Raw genomic sequence first — 15,603 nt, forward strand, 5'->3', positions numbered from 1 at the left:
TCTCTGGAAAGGGGATTAGTAGCTACCTGAAATTTCACATTTGGAAGGTGCATTGAAGCTATCAGGTAGCATGATTAGCATTTCTAGCACAACCAGCTAGTAAACTATATCTGAATTATGCACTGAAATTCGCCACTCGAGAGGATCACTATGGTAGCTATGGCTATTCTCAAGAACAAGCAAGTCCCTATCTGAGAACAATTTCCGACTGATCAAGCGTACTCAATGAGCGCTAACTTAATCAAAAGTGCACTACAGTGGTTTGGAAATATGACATTTCAAAAGGAGTCAAATTATTATTAGGAAAACCTTTAGTCATTTGGATGTCGTCAGAATGACTTTAGATGTATAACGTTAGCTAGCTAAATTTGAGGGCAGACCAACTCAGATTTGAGCTAGCTACAGTTAGCATTGCTGGCTATTGTTGACGAACTTTGTTAGCTAACGACATTGCCATTCATTTGACGACATGATAATGATGGCAGTTGTTTTCTAATAAACATTTGCCTACTTTAGCAATGTCATATTTCCAGGACACTATAATGTTAATTACACGAAACAGTTCTTAGCCTCCACCTATCACAACTTTTGGGCACAGCTATGCCACATATTTGTATAACTACACCAAGATAGACCACAGCCTGTCGATTCCAATTTTAACAAATTAGTCATAGAGGGGAGAACCATGCACGAGCTAGCGACATCCTAGCCCGTTCTAGCATTTATCTGCATATTTCCATTAGGGAACGCCTACTCTGTGAAGTGTGCGATAACAAGTCTCTGTTGCACACATTATTTATTTTTTTACAACTTTGGCATAGGTTAAAGTCTCCAAAAGTAGTCACTATGTTCATAGCATATGCTAGTCTTGGGAACAGAAAACTGTATTGAGATCAAATGTTTCATCGATGAGAAAATGCGCAGAATGCCGGCCAAAATCCATCTCGTTCCATCTTCTCCCACTGCCGGCCACTGGGCTTCCTCTCACTACCATATTTGTCCATCTAAAACTACCTCCACAAATGGCATGCCGCGAACCTGTGACAGAGGTGCAACCTATGAATAGCTAAATGTATTTTGCATTTCTTTATTTTGCCCAGCTCTGTGTGTGTTTCTTGGAGTTCCAGATGTGGCTGGGGGAGTCATGGTGGCCACTGGAGGGCAACTTTATTGGAGCTAATTTTCATGAAGTTAATTTATAACAACTGATACAAGTATCCTATATTAGGTACTACAGTGCTAGCTAGTACAAGTACATATGGATTTACAGTATGAATAATATTTCATTAATGTACAGGGTCCACTTTGGCTCAAGAGAACAATCCAGACTAAGAATTTGCAAAATGTAAGATCATAATAAATATTATATGGGCCGAGTGGACCTGATCCTAGATCAGTACTCCTCTGATGGCGAATTCTCTCTCCCTCATTCCTTCTATAACTTCAGATTTACCCCTGGACAATGATTAGTAGATGTGGGTGAGTGGACATACAGATCTGGGACTAGCCTAGCAGCAGCAGCTCTTCTCAACTACTGGCAAGAATTTATTTGACATCCAATCACCATGAGAGAAACTTTATTCTGCATTCTGCTGACCATCGTTAATGCCAGGATGAAGTCCGCCAGCCGAAGTAGGAGCCATGTTCATCACCATGCAACGCTCTACTGACGAGGTAGACTATGCTTTGAATAGCAACTGACTGACAGGCAGTGAGGCAGAGACACGCACACTCACATTTGACTTGACCTTATATTGACAACACTCGACTCACAGGTACCTTCCCATCCCATTAAGCTCCCTTTCTCCACCTTAGCTACCACGTTGTCTCCCATCTACTTTATAGTGGCCTCAACTGCACCCTAACGCATAACCTCTGGGTAGCCAGGTGAATGAAGAGCTTCACCAGAGATTGAAGAGGAAGCGAGACATCCCACTCCCTATTTTTTTCTGTTTCAATTGAAGTCAATGAACTAAGTAGACCTGACCCAGCTGCTATCGCATTGGGTGTCAATGGGCGAGCCACCCCCTTAAGTAGACAATGGCAAACAGCCTGAGTGAACTATCTTTGGCTTCACCCCTTGCACAGACGGGGACTGAAACTCCACCCTCAATGTATCCCCAAAGTTGAAGGAAGCCCGCCTGCTTGCTCTGCCCCTCCAGTACTGCTTATGTAGCCGATGTGAAATGGCTAGCTAGTTAGCGCTAGTGGTGTTTTAAATCGGTGACGTCATTTGCTCTGAGATCTTGAAGTAGAGGTTCCCCTTGCTCTGCAAGGGCCGCGGCTTTTGTGGAGCGATGGGTAACGATGCTTCGAGGGTGACTGTTGACGTGTGCAGAGCGTCCCTGGTTCGCGCCCAACAGGGCGAGGGGACGGACGTAAAGTCTATACTGTTACATTTACACCATATTTGCTTGAACAATAAAGTTGTTGCCTGAGTCAATACTTTTAAAGATACATCTTACTTCACAAGGGTAAAAGTCCTACATTCAATGCAGATCAAGTTTTTCCTATCAAAAGGTTGTGAGGTAAAATGTAAATAAAAACGTTGATATAGTTCATTGATTTGACATGCCCAATCTGAACATTTAAACCATCACAAGTTATGTTAACGATATTGCCTTACTATAACATTACCCTTGGGGACCTGTGATGGAGACATTGTCCTTAAGGTTACGCAGTCATTCTTGTCCTAAAAGAGCACTGGTGTTCATGAAACAGGTTACAATTTTATAAGTAGTCTGCAACTAGGTTTCCGTGAATATGGTTTCCAACATAAGATGCACAGAAGTAGTCTATATTGTAATTATATTTACAGAATACAGTATTGGCCATATGACTACGTAACACCTATAGGGTTACTAAAAATGGCACCACTACCAGACTACGGCAGTTCCTTTTTACTGAGGGGAAACACCTCAACCATAGGAAGACTGGATAGTGACCGACCACCTATTGAGTTGGATCATGACCCTCTGAGCATTACAATGGACCAAACAACACTATATCAAAAATATATAATTTTATTACAAGTTTCTCTTTCAATTACAAGATTAAAGCCACTGGCACTTTCTGTTTGTTAGCCAGTTCCAACAGTCATCAATCAATAATACATAAGATAGTAGTCTCTCTAGACTAGAGTCTCGACAGATGGTTTGTCTCCCACAATGCCGGCATAGGCTACACGTCTGTACATTTAAAAAAAAGTATGTTTCGCGTAGAGGAAAGGGAGGAGTTGAGACATCCGGGATTCTTACTCACTTGTTGCCCTAGCACAGTGCTTATTTTTGAGAATAGCCATAGCTAGCTACTATTGTGATCCCCTTGAGAGTACCTAATTTCAGTGCATCATTCAGATATAGCATGCTAGCTAATGGGTTGGTTGTGCTAGAAAATATATAATCATGCTAGCTAATTGTTTCAAAGCACCTTCCAAATGTGAAAGTACAAGACAAAAATGACAATTACCTAAACTGTTCCTTTATGTCCTCTTGGTTGTGAAGGTAAAGTAGCTAGTTAATCTCTTTACCGCCCAAATGCGCAGTCCATGGGGGTCTAGAATGTGAAGTAAACGCCTGACTGTGTTTTGGGTCACCACATAACCTGTTTGGATGTATTTAAGATGCATTAGTTTGTATCCATTAAGTGTCCCATGTCTGCCCAGTTAATAATTAAGGAAAAGCTAGCTACTGTGTTTTTTCCGTGTGCTGTAGGGCCGTCGATAACTCAACACAATGTAGGTAAACTAATGACAACACCATCTATATTGCTCAATAACACTAATATCTCCCAATACCTCAAATTGAAGAGAAAAATAAAAGTTGATCAACTCAAGCAAACCGGACATAATGGGCTCCCCATTAAGGGCTCCCGAGTCGCGCACCGGTCTAAGGCACTGCATTTCAGTGCAAAATGAGTCACTACAGTCCCTGGTTCGAATCCAGGTTTGGCCGGGGTTAGCCGTCATTGTAAATAAGAATTTGTTCTTATCTGACTTACCTAGTTAAATAAAGGTTCAATTTAAAAAATAAACAAGAATTATAATGGCAACATGTGCATGCCATGTAGCCTATGCTATCGTTTCAGCATAACAAAGGCTATTTCTCATAATAATGTGTAACCTGATTATTTTTGTAACAATGTAATCTTTCTCGTTATAACGTGATCTTTCTCACAATAACGAGATAATGGATTATTTCATTATAATGAGTTATTGAATTATTTCATAACATGATTTTACAGTATCTCGTAATAATTTTATACAAAACAAATCTGAGTGGCAGCAATACGCCACCTTAAGACACCATTCATTATGGTCTTAATTTTCAGTGTTTTGAAAAAATACAAAGCGTGTAGAACTTCGAAGTTAAATCGTTTGTGATGGTTATTTTGTGATATAGCTTGGAAACTTAAAATTTAGTTGATTTGTTATTTAACCGAGGTCCCTTATTACCTACATAATTGGGGGGGGGGGGGGGGGGGGGGGGATTCGTCATGCCTCTGTGAAAGGGGATTGTATTAGTTTTGGATCCGGTTTACCTTCCGTGCATGAGCCAGCAAGGTGTCCATCTCTGGCCAACTGTCGGCTCATAACAGAAGTGAAGCACTGTAGGTTAAAGAGTATCCCATTCATAGACCCTGACTGCTTTAGCGCATATTGATGATAGTTTCTTCTGACTGAGGGTGTTTTGTTAAGAACCCCGATGCTTGCTCGCACATTAACACAAGGTCGGAATTGTAGTTCAATGGAGGCAACACTGGGCGAATGTAACTGCTGAGAGCTAGTTAAAGGGATACTTAGGGATTTTGGTAATAAGGTAATGTATTTACTTACCCAGAGTCAGATGAACTCATGGATACCATGTTTATGTCTGCGTGCGGAAGTTGCTAACTAGCTTTAAGGTAGACTTCCAGTCATTGCGCTAACGCTAGTTAGCATTTGCTCGTGAAACTATAAATTCCTTCATACTGGACGCACAGACATAAAATGGTATCCACGAGTTCATCTGACTGCGGAAATAGATAAATGGCCTCATTGCCAAGTATCCATTTAAGCACTTGGGGTAATGAGTAGCATTCTGTGTTTTCAGATGCAACAGAGATTGCTTTTGATAAAAACGCTTTATCTGCCTCCCCAATGAAAACCAGTTTGAAAATATATGTTTCTAAATTATGCACTATACTGCCTCGTTAACATGTTCGAGCAGCGCATATTACGGTTCGATTTGAGAAAGGCGCTCCTCCCTGACCGCTTTTGCTCGTTCACGGTGCACGGCGGCTCAGGTTAATAGAACTCCCTCAATCTGCCGTCTAGCTCCGCCTTTTCCCTGACGTTAGAGATCATCTTCCAATCATAACTAGCTAGGTCACTCCGAAAACAATTGTTTTTACGTCTATGCCTGTTTTCTTTATCTTTGCAAGCCAGTCGGCAAACAGACGTTGATTCCTGGACACACTTCAATAACTGTCCGAGTATCAGGTAAGATCAGTATTTTGAATGTTCGACCGGCGTTACCTTGTTTTAGACGTTTGAATCAGCCACAACCTTGAGGAGGCAGCCGGTTAACAAGCAAGGAAACGTAAGCTAGCAACTTGTTTTATTGCCCAGCTGGAAACAGTCAGTCCATTCTTGGTTCAAACCGAGGTCACTCGACTCTGAATTCCATAGCAGATCGTAACATTTGAGACTGAGGTATAAACAAGTTTTACCTACAGAAATAATAAGCACATACCTACCTGTAATTTATTGCTTATTTAGCTATTTTGTCTAACTTGTGCGTTTAACCCTTTCCTCTGTGCATAGAATGAGTCGGAATTTGGGGTCGGCTGATGGTGTCCTCACGCTGGTGTCCATTGGATGGAACACTGATGGAAACTTCAGCGCTGTGTGCCCAAATGGGTCAATATGGGTTTGGGAAGGGCTGCGGGAATGTGCCCAGGACGCCAGGGACATGGCCAGTGTAATTCTGGGTCTGCTGTCAATAATGTGCTTCATGGTCTCTTCTTTGCCGTAAGTCTTGATTGGGTTTACATTATTTCAGTCCATTTCTGACTTAAGGACAGCACTGTTACTCTTCCTATTGTTATGTTCATGAATGCAGGCAGTACTACAACTCTTGTAAGAGTGGGAATATGGACAGTGCCTTGTCCATTTGGTTTCTGCTGCTGTGGCTGGGGGGTGACTCCTGCAATCTTGTAGGCTCATTCTTAGCTGACCAACTGCCACTACAGGTAAGTGATGGCTGTCTGGGTCAGTCAATATTGCTGAAATGGTGTCAGTCTAAAATGAGAATAAGGAGTCAGTCAATATTGCTGAAATGGTGTCAGTCTAAAATGAGAATAAGGATAAACTGAAATTGTCAGCTCATCAAGATACTGATGTAAAGATAATGACGTTTTAATGTTCGGCATATAAGTATTCCTTGTCCACCCCACTGACATGTCTCTCTCTCCCCCTTCTCTCATACAGATGTACACAGCAGTGTATTATGTCCTGGCTGACTTATTGATGCTGGGAATGTACTTTTACTATGTGGCTAAGAACAGGATGAATAACAGTGAGTTTGTTATTGTCAAATTATCTGCTGTGACATTTGTCAGTACTAAATCAAGGCCACTGGTCATTGTACATTCCACCCATTGACTATTAATCGAGGGACCTTTGTGTGTGTATAACAGTCTTTCCAAAATCCAGTCCTTGAGTACTCCAAACAGTACACATTGTTGTAGCCCCGGACAAACTCACCTGATTCAACTCATTGAGGACTTGATGATTAGTTGACAAGTGGAATCAGGTGTGCTTGTCCTGGGCTACAACAAATGTGTACTGTTGGGGGTACTTGAAGACTGGAGTTGGGAAACACTGCAGTTTAACACACACACACACGAATGACATGGTATGGCTTGTCCATGTTCTGCCGAATCAGCAAATGTTCTTTCCAAGACACCTTTGTAAAAATGTCTCATTATGCCAAAAAACATTGCAAGGTTGTTTAAATTGAATATAGGCTTAGTTATTTAACGGTTCAGTGAACCTAACAGGTGTGTATTTTAGCATTGGAATAGCTTCAGATTGGACTGTTCTGGTCTATACATAGAGGCTCCCTAGGATTAGGCTGGTGTTGAGAAACACTGCTCGATACTAGACCTTGTGATGTTAAAAGTCCCCAACTTTGCTTTTTTGTTTTAGTACACTAACAGATCCAAAGTTTTCTACATTAGTGTTGCATTTTTTCCACTCATTGTCCAATGTAAAAAATGACCCAATACTGATGTCAGCAATACTGTGCATCACCACAACATTCTGTTTTTGTTTCCTTATTTGTGTGGCAGCTGATGACGCAGCAACTCATTGTTGCAGGAGTTTGCTGAGGCAGCGTCTTCCAAAAATGAAGACTAAGCCCTTTATTTTTTTCTCTCAACCCAGGCAGGTTGGTCTTAAATGTGGTGGGTGTGGTCTATGTCCTGGGCTTCTCTGCCGGCCTCGTGGCCTTACCTGCGTCCCAACAGGATGTGGTCCTCTCTGGGTTTAAAGGGCGGGCCTTGCTGTCAACCACTGTGGACGGTATAAAGGTGAAACGTGGTCTTTAAGCAATCAGTGGATGCTAATGTAATTTGTGTTGATATGACACTGGCCCCTGGCTAAACGTTATGCGTGACATTCAAACTTTTTTGTGTGTCCAGGCTTTCAGCACCAAGGAGATCATTGGGTATATCATTGGCTCCATATCCTCAGTGCTCTACCTCTGCTCCAGACTGCCACAGATGCACATTAATGTGAGTCTGAAGAAGGGGAGTTTGGGAAAGGTTGTTGAGTGAATGAATACTGGGTAGGCTTCCTACCTGTAAAAGTGCTGCATGGATATTTTATTTCTATCTCTCTGTAGTATACAAGAAAGTCGACGGAGGGTGTGTCCTACTTTCTGTTTGCCCTGGTCATCCTGGGTAACACCATGTACGGCCTGAGTGTGCTGCTGAAGAACCCTGAGCAGGGCCAGGGAGAGGGAAGCTACATCATCCACCACCTGCCCTGGCTCGTCGGCAGCCTGGGCACCCTCTCTCTAGACCTGCTGGTATCCTTCTCATTACAATGCCTGCTGGGCCTCTGGTCTCTTCAATCACATGTGTACTTGTAACTTTTAGTCTGCTTTGACTTAACACTTAGCTTGTGCTTTTGGCTCGGTCCTTGTATTACAATGACCGTAATGAACTTACTTAAAGGCAATTGGTTCAGGTTGGTTTGTGACTGGTATGCTGTAAGTATGTACCTGTACATTATCCTATATCTAAGCCTGTAGTCTGGGATGCATTTCCTTTCCAGTGCCTTTTTTAAGAATATAATTTTTATTTAATTTCATGAACTTCTTGAATTCCCTTGACTCGCAGCATCAGATCTCCATACAGTTCTTGATATACCGCAATAATGCCCCTCTAGAGTTGGAATCGCAGCACGGCGAGAGAGCTGCTCTGCTGGACAAATGAAACTACTCCCTGGGTGCTGGATCTAGCAGTACAGACACTTATCCCCACCAAATGGACTCTCAATTCACATTCCTTAACAGTTTTGGCAAACACAGGATATCCCTTTCTTTTAGATTTTATAGTTGTATTTGTTATTTATACGATCTGTTTTTTTTGTCATTTTTAATGTTTCGAGTGACTCCACATTGTTCATTGGGGTGCAGCTGTAGTTTACTGTTAATGGCTCTAATCTTTTAGTGACAGACCGTTCCACCGTTACTCAATAAACACTTGTAGTTTGCTTCAAACCTGTTCTGACAATCATGCTACTTGTCACTGCATGGAACCCTCTTCTGGTTGTATTGGAAAAGTCTTGTTGTATTTCAGAAGTGATGATTTAACTAGAAATATTTTTTGCAGATCACTTCACCTGTCTTCTGAGTACACAAAGACATCTTAGTGTCTTAATATGTTCATGTGGATTTATTGTAACTAAAGTGTTAATGTCTGAAGTACTGTACTTTTTAATTATATTTGATCATTTACATCAATTGCCTTAGGTGTATTCCAGTGATTTTTTTTTTTTGTATATATATTTTTAAGTGATTGCATAAGTATTTGTACATTGGGATAAGTAATGAGTTACTTAGACTACCTATTGAGATGTGTCTTTTGGTAAGATTACCGTGTGCTAAATGAGGTGAAAAGGAGACTGGATTACGTTTTCCATGTGCCCTTTTTTAAATGTTTATTATTATTATTACTTTTTTGGTATGGTTTCAGATCTGGAGACTTGACCTGTTTGTTCAGTGTAAGCATATCATGATGCTCACTAAAGATTTTTGGTGATGGAATGGTCCTGTTTTTCTTTTTTTCCTATTGATCTGTTCCCTAAACACATGGTGATGCATCACCATTGACTGATATGCATAGCAAGGATTTGGGTGATTTAAGATTTTATCACATTGATAGTGTCTCATTCCCAATATACTGCTACATTTTAGAATAAATTATTTACTGGGATGTGTGTGTTTCATTTTCATAAATGTTTATTTATTTCTCACCCACACGCTCAATGGGTTGCATAATAAATCAAGTTTTTAAATGAAACTGAAAATGGTTATGGAACTCTGATCAATAGTTTGCTAGATATGCTGAGAAAGTGATGTCATTTGCTGCCTTCCATATCCTATACTGTTTTTGAATGGATTTAAAGATTATATAATCCAATTAATAAAACATGAGAATTTCATATACAGTGCATTTGGAAAGTATTCAGACTTTCCCTTCACTTTTCCACATTTTGTTACTTATTCTAAAATGTATTTTTTTTTAGACTCAAGCTACTCACAGTACCCCCATAAAGACAAAGCAAAAACATGTTTTTTTTATATTTTAAGAAAATGTATTACAAATAACACCTTATTTACTTAAGTATTCAAACCCTTTGCTATGAGACTTTGAAATTGATCTCAGGTGCAGCCTGTTTCCATTGATCATCCTTGAGATGTTTCTACAATTTGATTGGAGTCCACCTGTGGTAAATTCTATTGATTGGACACGATTTGGAAAGACGGACACCTGTCTCACATTTCTGCAATATTGAAGGTCCCTAAGAACAGTGTGGCCTCCATTCTTAAATGGAAGATGTTTGGAACCACCAAGACTCTTCCTGGAGCTGGCCAAACTGAACAATCGGGGCAGATTGGCCTTGGTCAGGGAGGTGACCAAGAACCTGATGGTCATTTTGACAGGGCTCCCGAGTTCCTCTGTGGAGATGGTTGTCCTTCTGGAAAGTTCTTCCATCTCTGCAACACTCCAACAATCAGGTCTTTATGGTAGTGGCCAGACGGAAGGCACTCCTCAGTAAAAGGCACATGACAGTCCACTTGGAGTTTGCCAAAAGGCACCTAAAGAACTCTTAGACCATGAGAAACAAGATTCTCTGTTTTGATGAAACCAAGATTGAACTATTTGGTCTGAATACCAAGAGTCACATCTGGAGGAATTCCAGGCACCGCTCATCACCTGGCCAATACCATCTCTATGTTGAAGCATGGTGGTGGCAGCATCATGCTATGAGGATGTTTTTCAGCAGCAGAGACTTGGAGTCTAGTCAGGATCAAGAGGAAAGATTAACAAAGCTAAGTACAGAGAAATCCTTGATGCAAACCTGCTCAGGACCTCAGACTGGGGCAAAGGTTCACCTTCCAACAGGACAACGACCCTAAGCACACAGCCAAGACAATGCAGGAGTGGCTGAACCTGATCAAACATCTCTGGAGAGACCTGAAAATAGCTGTGCAGCAATGCTCCCAATCCAATCTGACATAGCTTGAGAGGATCTGTAGGGCATGCTGTCCGGTCCTCTGGCAGTCTCTATGGGGGTGCCACAGGGTTCAATTCTCGGGCCGACTCTTTTCTCTGTATATATCAATGATGTTGCTCTTGCTGCGGGCGATTCCCTGATCCACCTCTACGCAGACGACACCATTCTATATACTTGCGGCCCGTCCTTGGACACTGTGCTATCTAATCTCCAAACGAGCTTCAATGCCATACAACACTCCTTCCGTGGCCTCCAACTGCTCTTAAACGCTAGTAAAACCAAATGCATGCTTTTCAACCGTTCGCTGCCTGCACCCGCACGCCTGACTAGCATCACCACCCTGGATGGTTCCGACCTTGAATATGTGGACATCTATAAGTACCTAGGTGTCTGGCTAAACTGTAAACTCTCCTTCCAGACTCATATCAAACATCTCCAATCGAAAATCAAATCTAGAGTCAGCTTTCTATTCCGCAACAAAGCCTCCTTCACTCACGCCGCCAAACCTACCCTAGTAAAACTGACTATCCTACCGATCCTCGACTTCGGCGATGTCATCTACAAAATAGCTTCCAATACTCTACTCAGCAAACTGGATGCAGTTTATCACAGTGCCATCCGTTTTGTCACTAAAGCACCTTATACCACCCACCACTGCGACCTGTATGCTCTAGTCGGCTGGCCCTCGCTACATATTCGTCGCCAGACCCACTGGCTCCAGGTCATCTACAAGTCCATACTAGGTAAAGCTCCACCTTATCTCAGTTCCCTGTTCACGATGGCAACACTCACCCGTAGCACGCGCTCCAGCAGGTGTATCTCACTGATCATCCCTAAAGCCAACACCTCATTTGGCCGCCTTTCGTTCCAGTTCTCTGCTGCCTGTGACTGGAACAAATTGCAAAAATCGCTGAAGTTGGAGACTTTTATCTCCCTCACCAACTTCAAACATCTGCTATCTGAGCAGCTAACCGATCGCTGCAGTTGTACATAGTCTATCGGTAAATAGCCCACCCATTTTTACATACCTCATCCCCATACAGGGCTTTTGCACACTAATATCTCTACCTGTACATGACCATCTGATCATTTATCACTCCAGTGTTAATCTGCAAAATTGTAATTATTCGCCTACCTCCTCATGCCTTTTGCACACAATGTATATAGACTCTCTTTTTTTCTACTGTGTTATTGACTTGTTAATTGTTTACTCCATGTGTAACTCTGTGTTGTCTGTTCACACTGCTATGCTTTATCTTGGCCAGGTCGCAGTTGCAAATGAGAACTTGTTCTCAACTAGCCTACCTGGTTAAATAAAGGTGAAATAAAAAAAGAGAAGAATAGGGGAAACTCCTGAAATATAGGTGCGCCAAGCTTGTAGCGTCATACCCAAGATGACTCGAGGCTGTAGTTGCTGTCAAAGGTGCTTCAACAAAGTACTAAGTAAAAGGTCTGAATAGTTATGTAAATGTAATGTTTTTTTTTTTTTTGCATTTGCAAAAATGTCTAAAAACATGTTTTTGCTTTGTCAATATGGGGTATTGTGTGTTGATGAGGGAAAAATTGAATACATTTTAGAATAAGGCTGTAACAAAATGTGGCAAAAGTCAAGCGGTCTTATTACTTTCCGAATGCACTGTATAACTTGACTAATAACTTACTAACTACCAAAGGATATGAACAAAATGTACACACTTGACATGCAGCTCTTGCTTTGATCTCAAAACCAGCGCATCTACTCAAGACCGCGTATGCTGTAAACACAGTACAGTTCAAAGTAAATGGCACAGATCCATATATGCATCTCTTATTGGCTGAGTCGTGCGTGTCAATACAATAGAATCCTACTCCGATGCATTCTGCCTATAACAAAATCTCTTGCAGTTATTTTTGTTTCTGTAAGTTGCATTGAAAGTGGCTAATATTGCGTTGAATCAATCATAATTGCACTGTAAAGGGAAACATTGATAGTGCTAACAGGGAAAACTCTAGAACAGGGGTCACCAACCTTTTCTGAGTCAAGATCACTTTGAGTAAAAATGTAAACAGAAATGTAAGCCTATGCAACATTAACTAATTAAAAATGGTACTGTAGCAATGAGGTTTATGTAGTAAGCTATAGGCTCAATACATTATCACCGCATATTGGCTTTGCTTGAATTGCCCTGCCAATGCACTGTTGTTGGGGCCATTTCACAAAATAAATTTCTAAATTTGAGGTAGGCAATATGATCACACTGGTAATCGATCCCTTGTTGTATTACTTGTGATATACAGCTGAGGAAGCATACATTTAAATGTATTTTACTGGGCTGATGGTGCCTGCATCTGATGGTCAGTCTCGGCAGTGGGAGAGCAGCAGACTGAGGGTCCGCCTTGCAACATCCCTCCGCTCTACCTTTCCTCCACTGACACTGACCAAAAAGGGACACCAACTGGGTGATGAGTCACACCCCATAATTTGTGCCTCATGCACAAATTCACGTTGTTACTCCTATGAACAGAGAAAGTGAAATATTCCTTTATATTAAAAAATACTCAAGCTGCTAATAATAACTACAACGCAAACCTATATATTCACTTTCCTTTCATTCTTTACTAACGCAGTGCTTTTTGTAGCGCTGAGTGGAAATAGGAAGTGGTTTATAAAAGTGTTGAATAATGCTGAGTAAGAACTAAAACATGAACTCACTGAAAAAAACAGACGCTCTTTGCTGTTGACGGCCTCTCTCTTATCATCGTTTTAAACGTTTTGAAATCTCACAGTATCAACTTTGCTGTAGCTTTCTTTTATGCCTACTAGGTTACTGCAGACATCGTAATCTGGGCCATCCGATAGGCTAGCGGTGGGTAACCATATAGTGCACTTGATTTGCTCTCAAGGCTCGCCGGGAATGCAGAGGTTGTAACTTCAGACACGTGCAATGGTTAAAATGGCAACAGTTCTCCTACCTAGCGCACAAGACAGCTGAATTGGGTGCACCTACCGTCAACAGCCCAAGACGAATAAAAAAAAATAGGAACACATTTTTACATTAATGTTTGGCGATTGAATAGGAATGACTTTGAGATGGACCGGTTGGTGACCACTGCTCTGGAAAGTTGAGTGAAATTCAATATCGTGCTTCTCTTTATGGCTGATATTCAGTTTATTCTGCGCAGTAGGCCCGGATGAGCTGCGTGGCCGTATCGGGCAACTGCGCACCCGAGCGCAGTTTAGAGGGAACACCGTTATCTTTCCTGCTTCGCCTCCAGACCGTATTCGGGACGGCTCAGGGGAGCGTTTACTTGCTAGCTCCAGAGCTTGATCAATTTACGGATGTTCTGGGGTAATTCCCACATTTGGGGATCTTATCCGCTGCTAATGAAGAGTTAGTCTAGAATTCCACAGAAGAAGTTCACTTTTAAAACTTGTACATAATTTGAGGTAGTCCGAATGACAAAATAAAATAGTGGGCTAACGGAGAAAAAGAGCATGGCTCACAGTTCGGCTACATCCCCGTCACACACAATTGCATCAAAAGTTAGCTTACTACGTTACCCATAATGCACCTCGGTGTTTTAAAGCAATACCGCTACTTTTTTTTATTTTACTAGGCAAGTCAGTTAAGAAGAAATTCTTATTTTCAATGACGGCTTAGGAACAGTGGGTTAACTGCTTGTCAGGGGCAGAACGACATATTTGTACCTTGTCAGCTTGGGGATTTGAACTTGCAACCTTCCGGTTACTAGTCCAACGCTCTAACCACTAGGCCACCCAACACCACATACTTTCTATGTATAGTGTATCATGCTCTTCTTTTAAATACATTATGTTGCACTTATTCCCTCCAAACTATGGTGATCTGCCTCTAGAAAATGATTATATTACTGCATTACAGACATTATTTATTCAAGAGTTGAGTGCATTAAATCATTTGTATTATGGGAGTGCAAGAGATGACTGACAACATTACAGGGATGGCACATGTTAAATGAATGTGTCCAACGAAATGAGGATTGGAATGGTCTTCCACCTGAACTGTCCAGATTGTCATCATCAAGAGTTCCAGGGGTTGCTGGCTATCAATTGACCCAGTCAAGTCACCCAGCTCATCTGTCTCTGGTCTTAGTGGGGGTCCGCCTCCAGTCTTGAAACACTCCCTACGAGTAACAACATTTTGTCGTCTTTAAGGTCCTTAAAGCCAAGACAATATAGAAAATTATATTAGTAATTATGTATGATAGTTTGTTTTACATTTCTGTCACAAATCAATTTAGGCCCACTGTGTTATTACACAAGAAAACTAACATTTCAAAGCGAGTCAGATTCGTAAAAGTGGGCTAACAATAAATACAGTATCTTACCTGAAGTTGTGGTATCGTCCTTTTGTTTACTTTTTCTTTTAGATCCGTCCATTGTTTGGTTTGGCATTCCACACAATGCTTACGTATTAGTGTCGCATCCCTGGTTTTTGAAGAATCCTGCTGTCCTGTTGGAAGGTGAACCTTCGCCCCAGTCTGAGGTCCTGATAGCTCTGGAGCAGGTTTTTATCAAGGATCTCTCTGTACTTTGCTCCGTTCATCTTTGCCTCGATTCTGACTAGACTCCCAGTCCCTGCCACTGAAAAACATTCCCACAGCATGATTCTGCCACCTCCATGCTTCACCGTATCTAAGATGAGAAAAACATGTTTAGACTGTGGTTTCTCACTCTACTATCTGGTAACATTGTCTGCAGATAAAACCTCAGGAACACCAAATCTATTATCTCCCTTACTAGTAGCTTTGCTATTGTCTTAGCATCACAGTGTGTGGTGAGAAATGCCTCCACC

The 15,603-nt window shown here is 41.5% G+C and overlaps 1 protein-coding gene across 2 annotated transcripts; it reads left to right on the plus strand.

Moving 5' to 3' along the window:
* The first annotated feature begins 5,374 nt into the window (after positions 1 to 5,374).
* LOC139367686 (lysosomal amino acid transporter 1 homolog) lies at positions 5,375 to 9,577 on the plus strand. Of its 2 annotated transcripts, none has more exons than XM_071105971.1 (8): positions 5,375 to 5,479; positions 5,804 to 6,010; positions 6,102 to 6,231; positions 6,470 to 6,557; positions 7,427 to 7,572; positions 7,684 to 7,776; positions 7,887 to 8,072; positions 8,392 to 9,577. In XM_071105971.1, the coding sequence occupies exons 2-8, from the start codon at positions 5,805 to 5,807 to the stop codon at positions 8,479 to 8,481; spliced, it is 939 nt and encodes a 312-aa protein (XP_070962072.1). In that variant the 5' UTR covers positions 5,375 to 5,479; position 5,804; the 3' UTR covers positions 8,482 to 9,577. The 2 variants fall into 2 exon arrangements, with proteins under 2 accessions (XP_070962072.1, XP_070962073.1); XM_071105972.1 differs by having other exon boundaries at positions 5,424 to 5,692.
* Positions 9,578 to 15,603: the final 6,026 nt, after the last annotated feature.

This window comes from Oncorhynchus clarkii, chromosome 16 (assembly GCF_045791955.1).
Source record: "Oncorhynchus clarkii lewisi isolate Uvic-CL-2024 chromosome 16, UVic_Ocla_1.0, whole genome shotgun sequence".
NCBI lineage: Eukaryota > Metazoa > Chordata > Actinopteri > Salmoniformes > Salmonidae > Oncorhynchus > Oncorhynchus clarkii.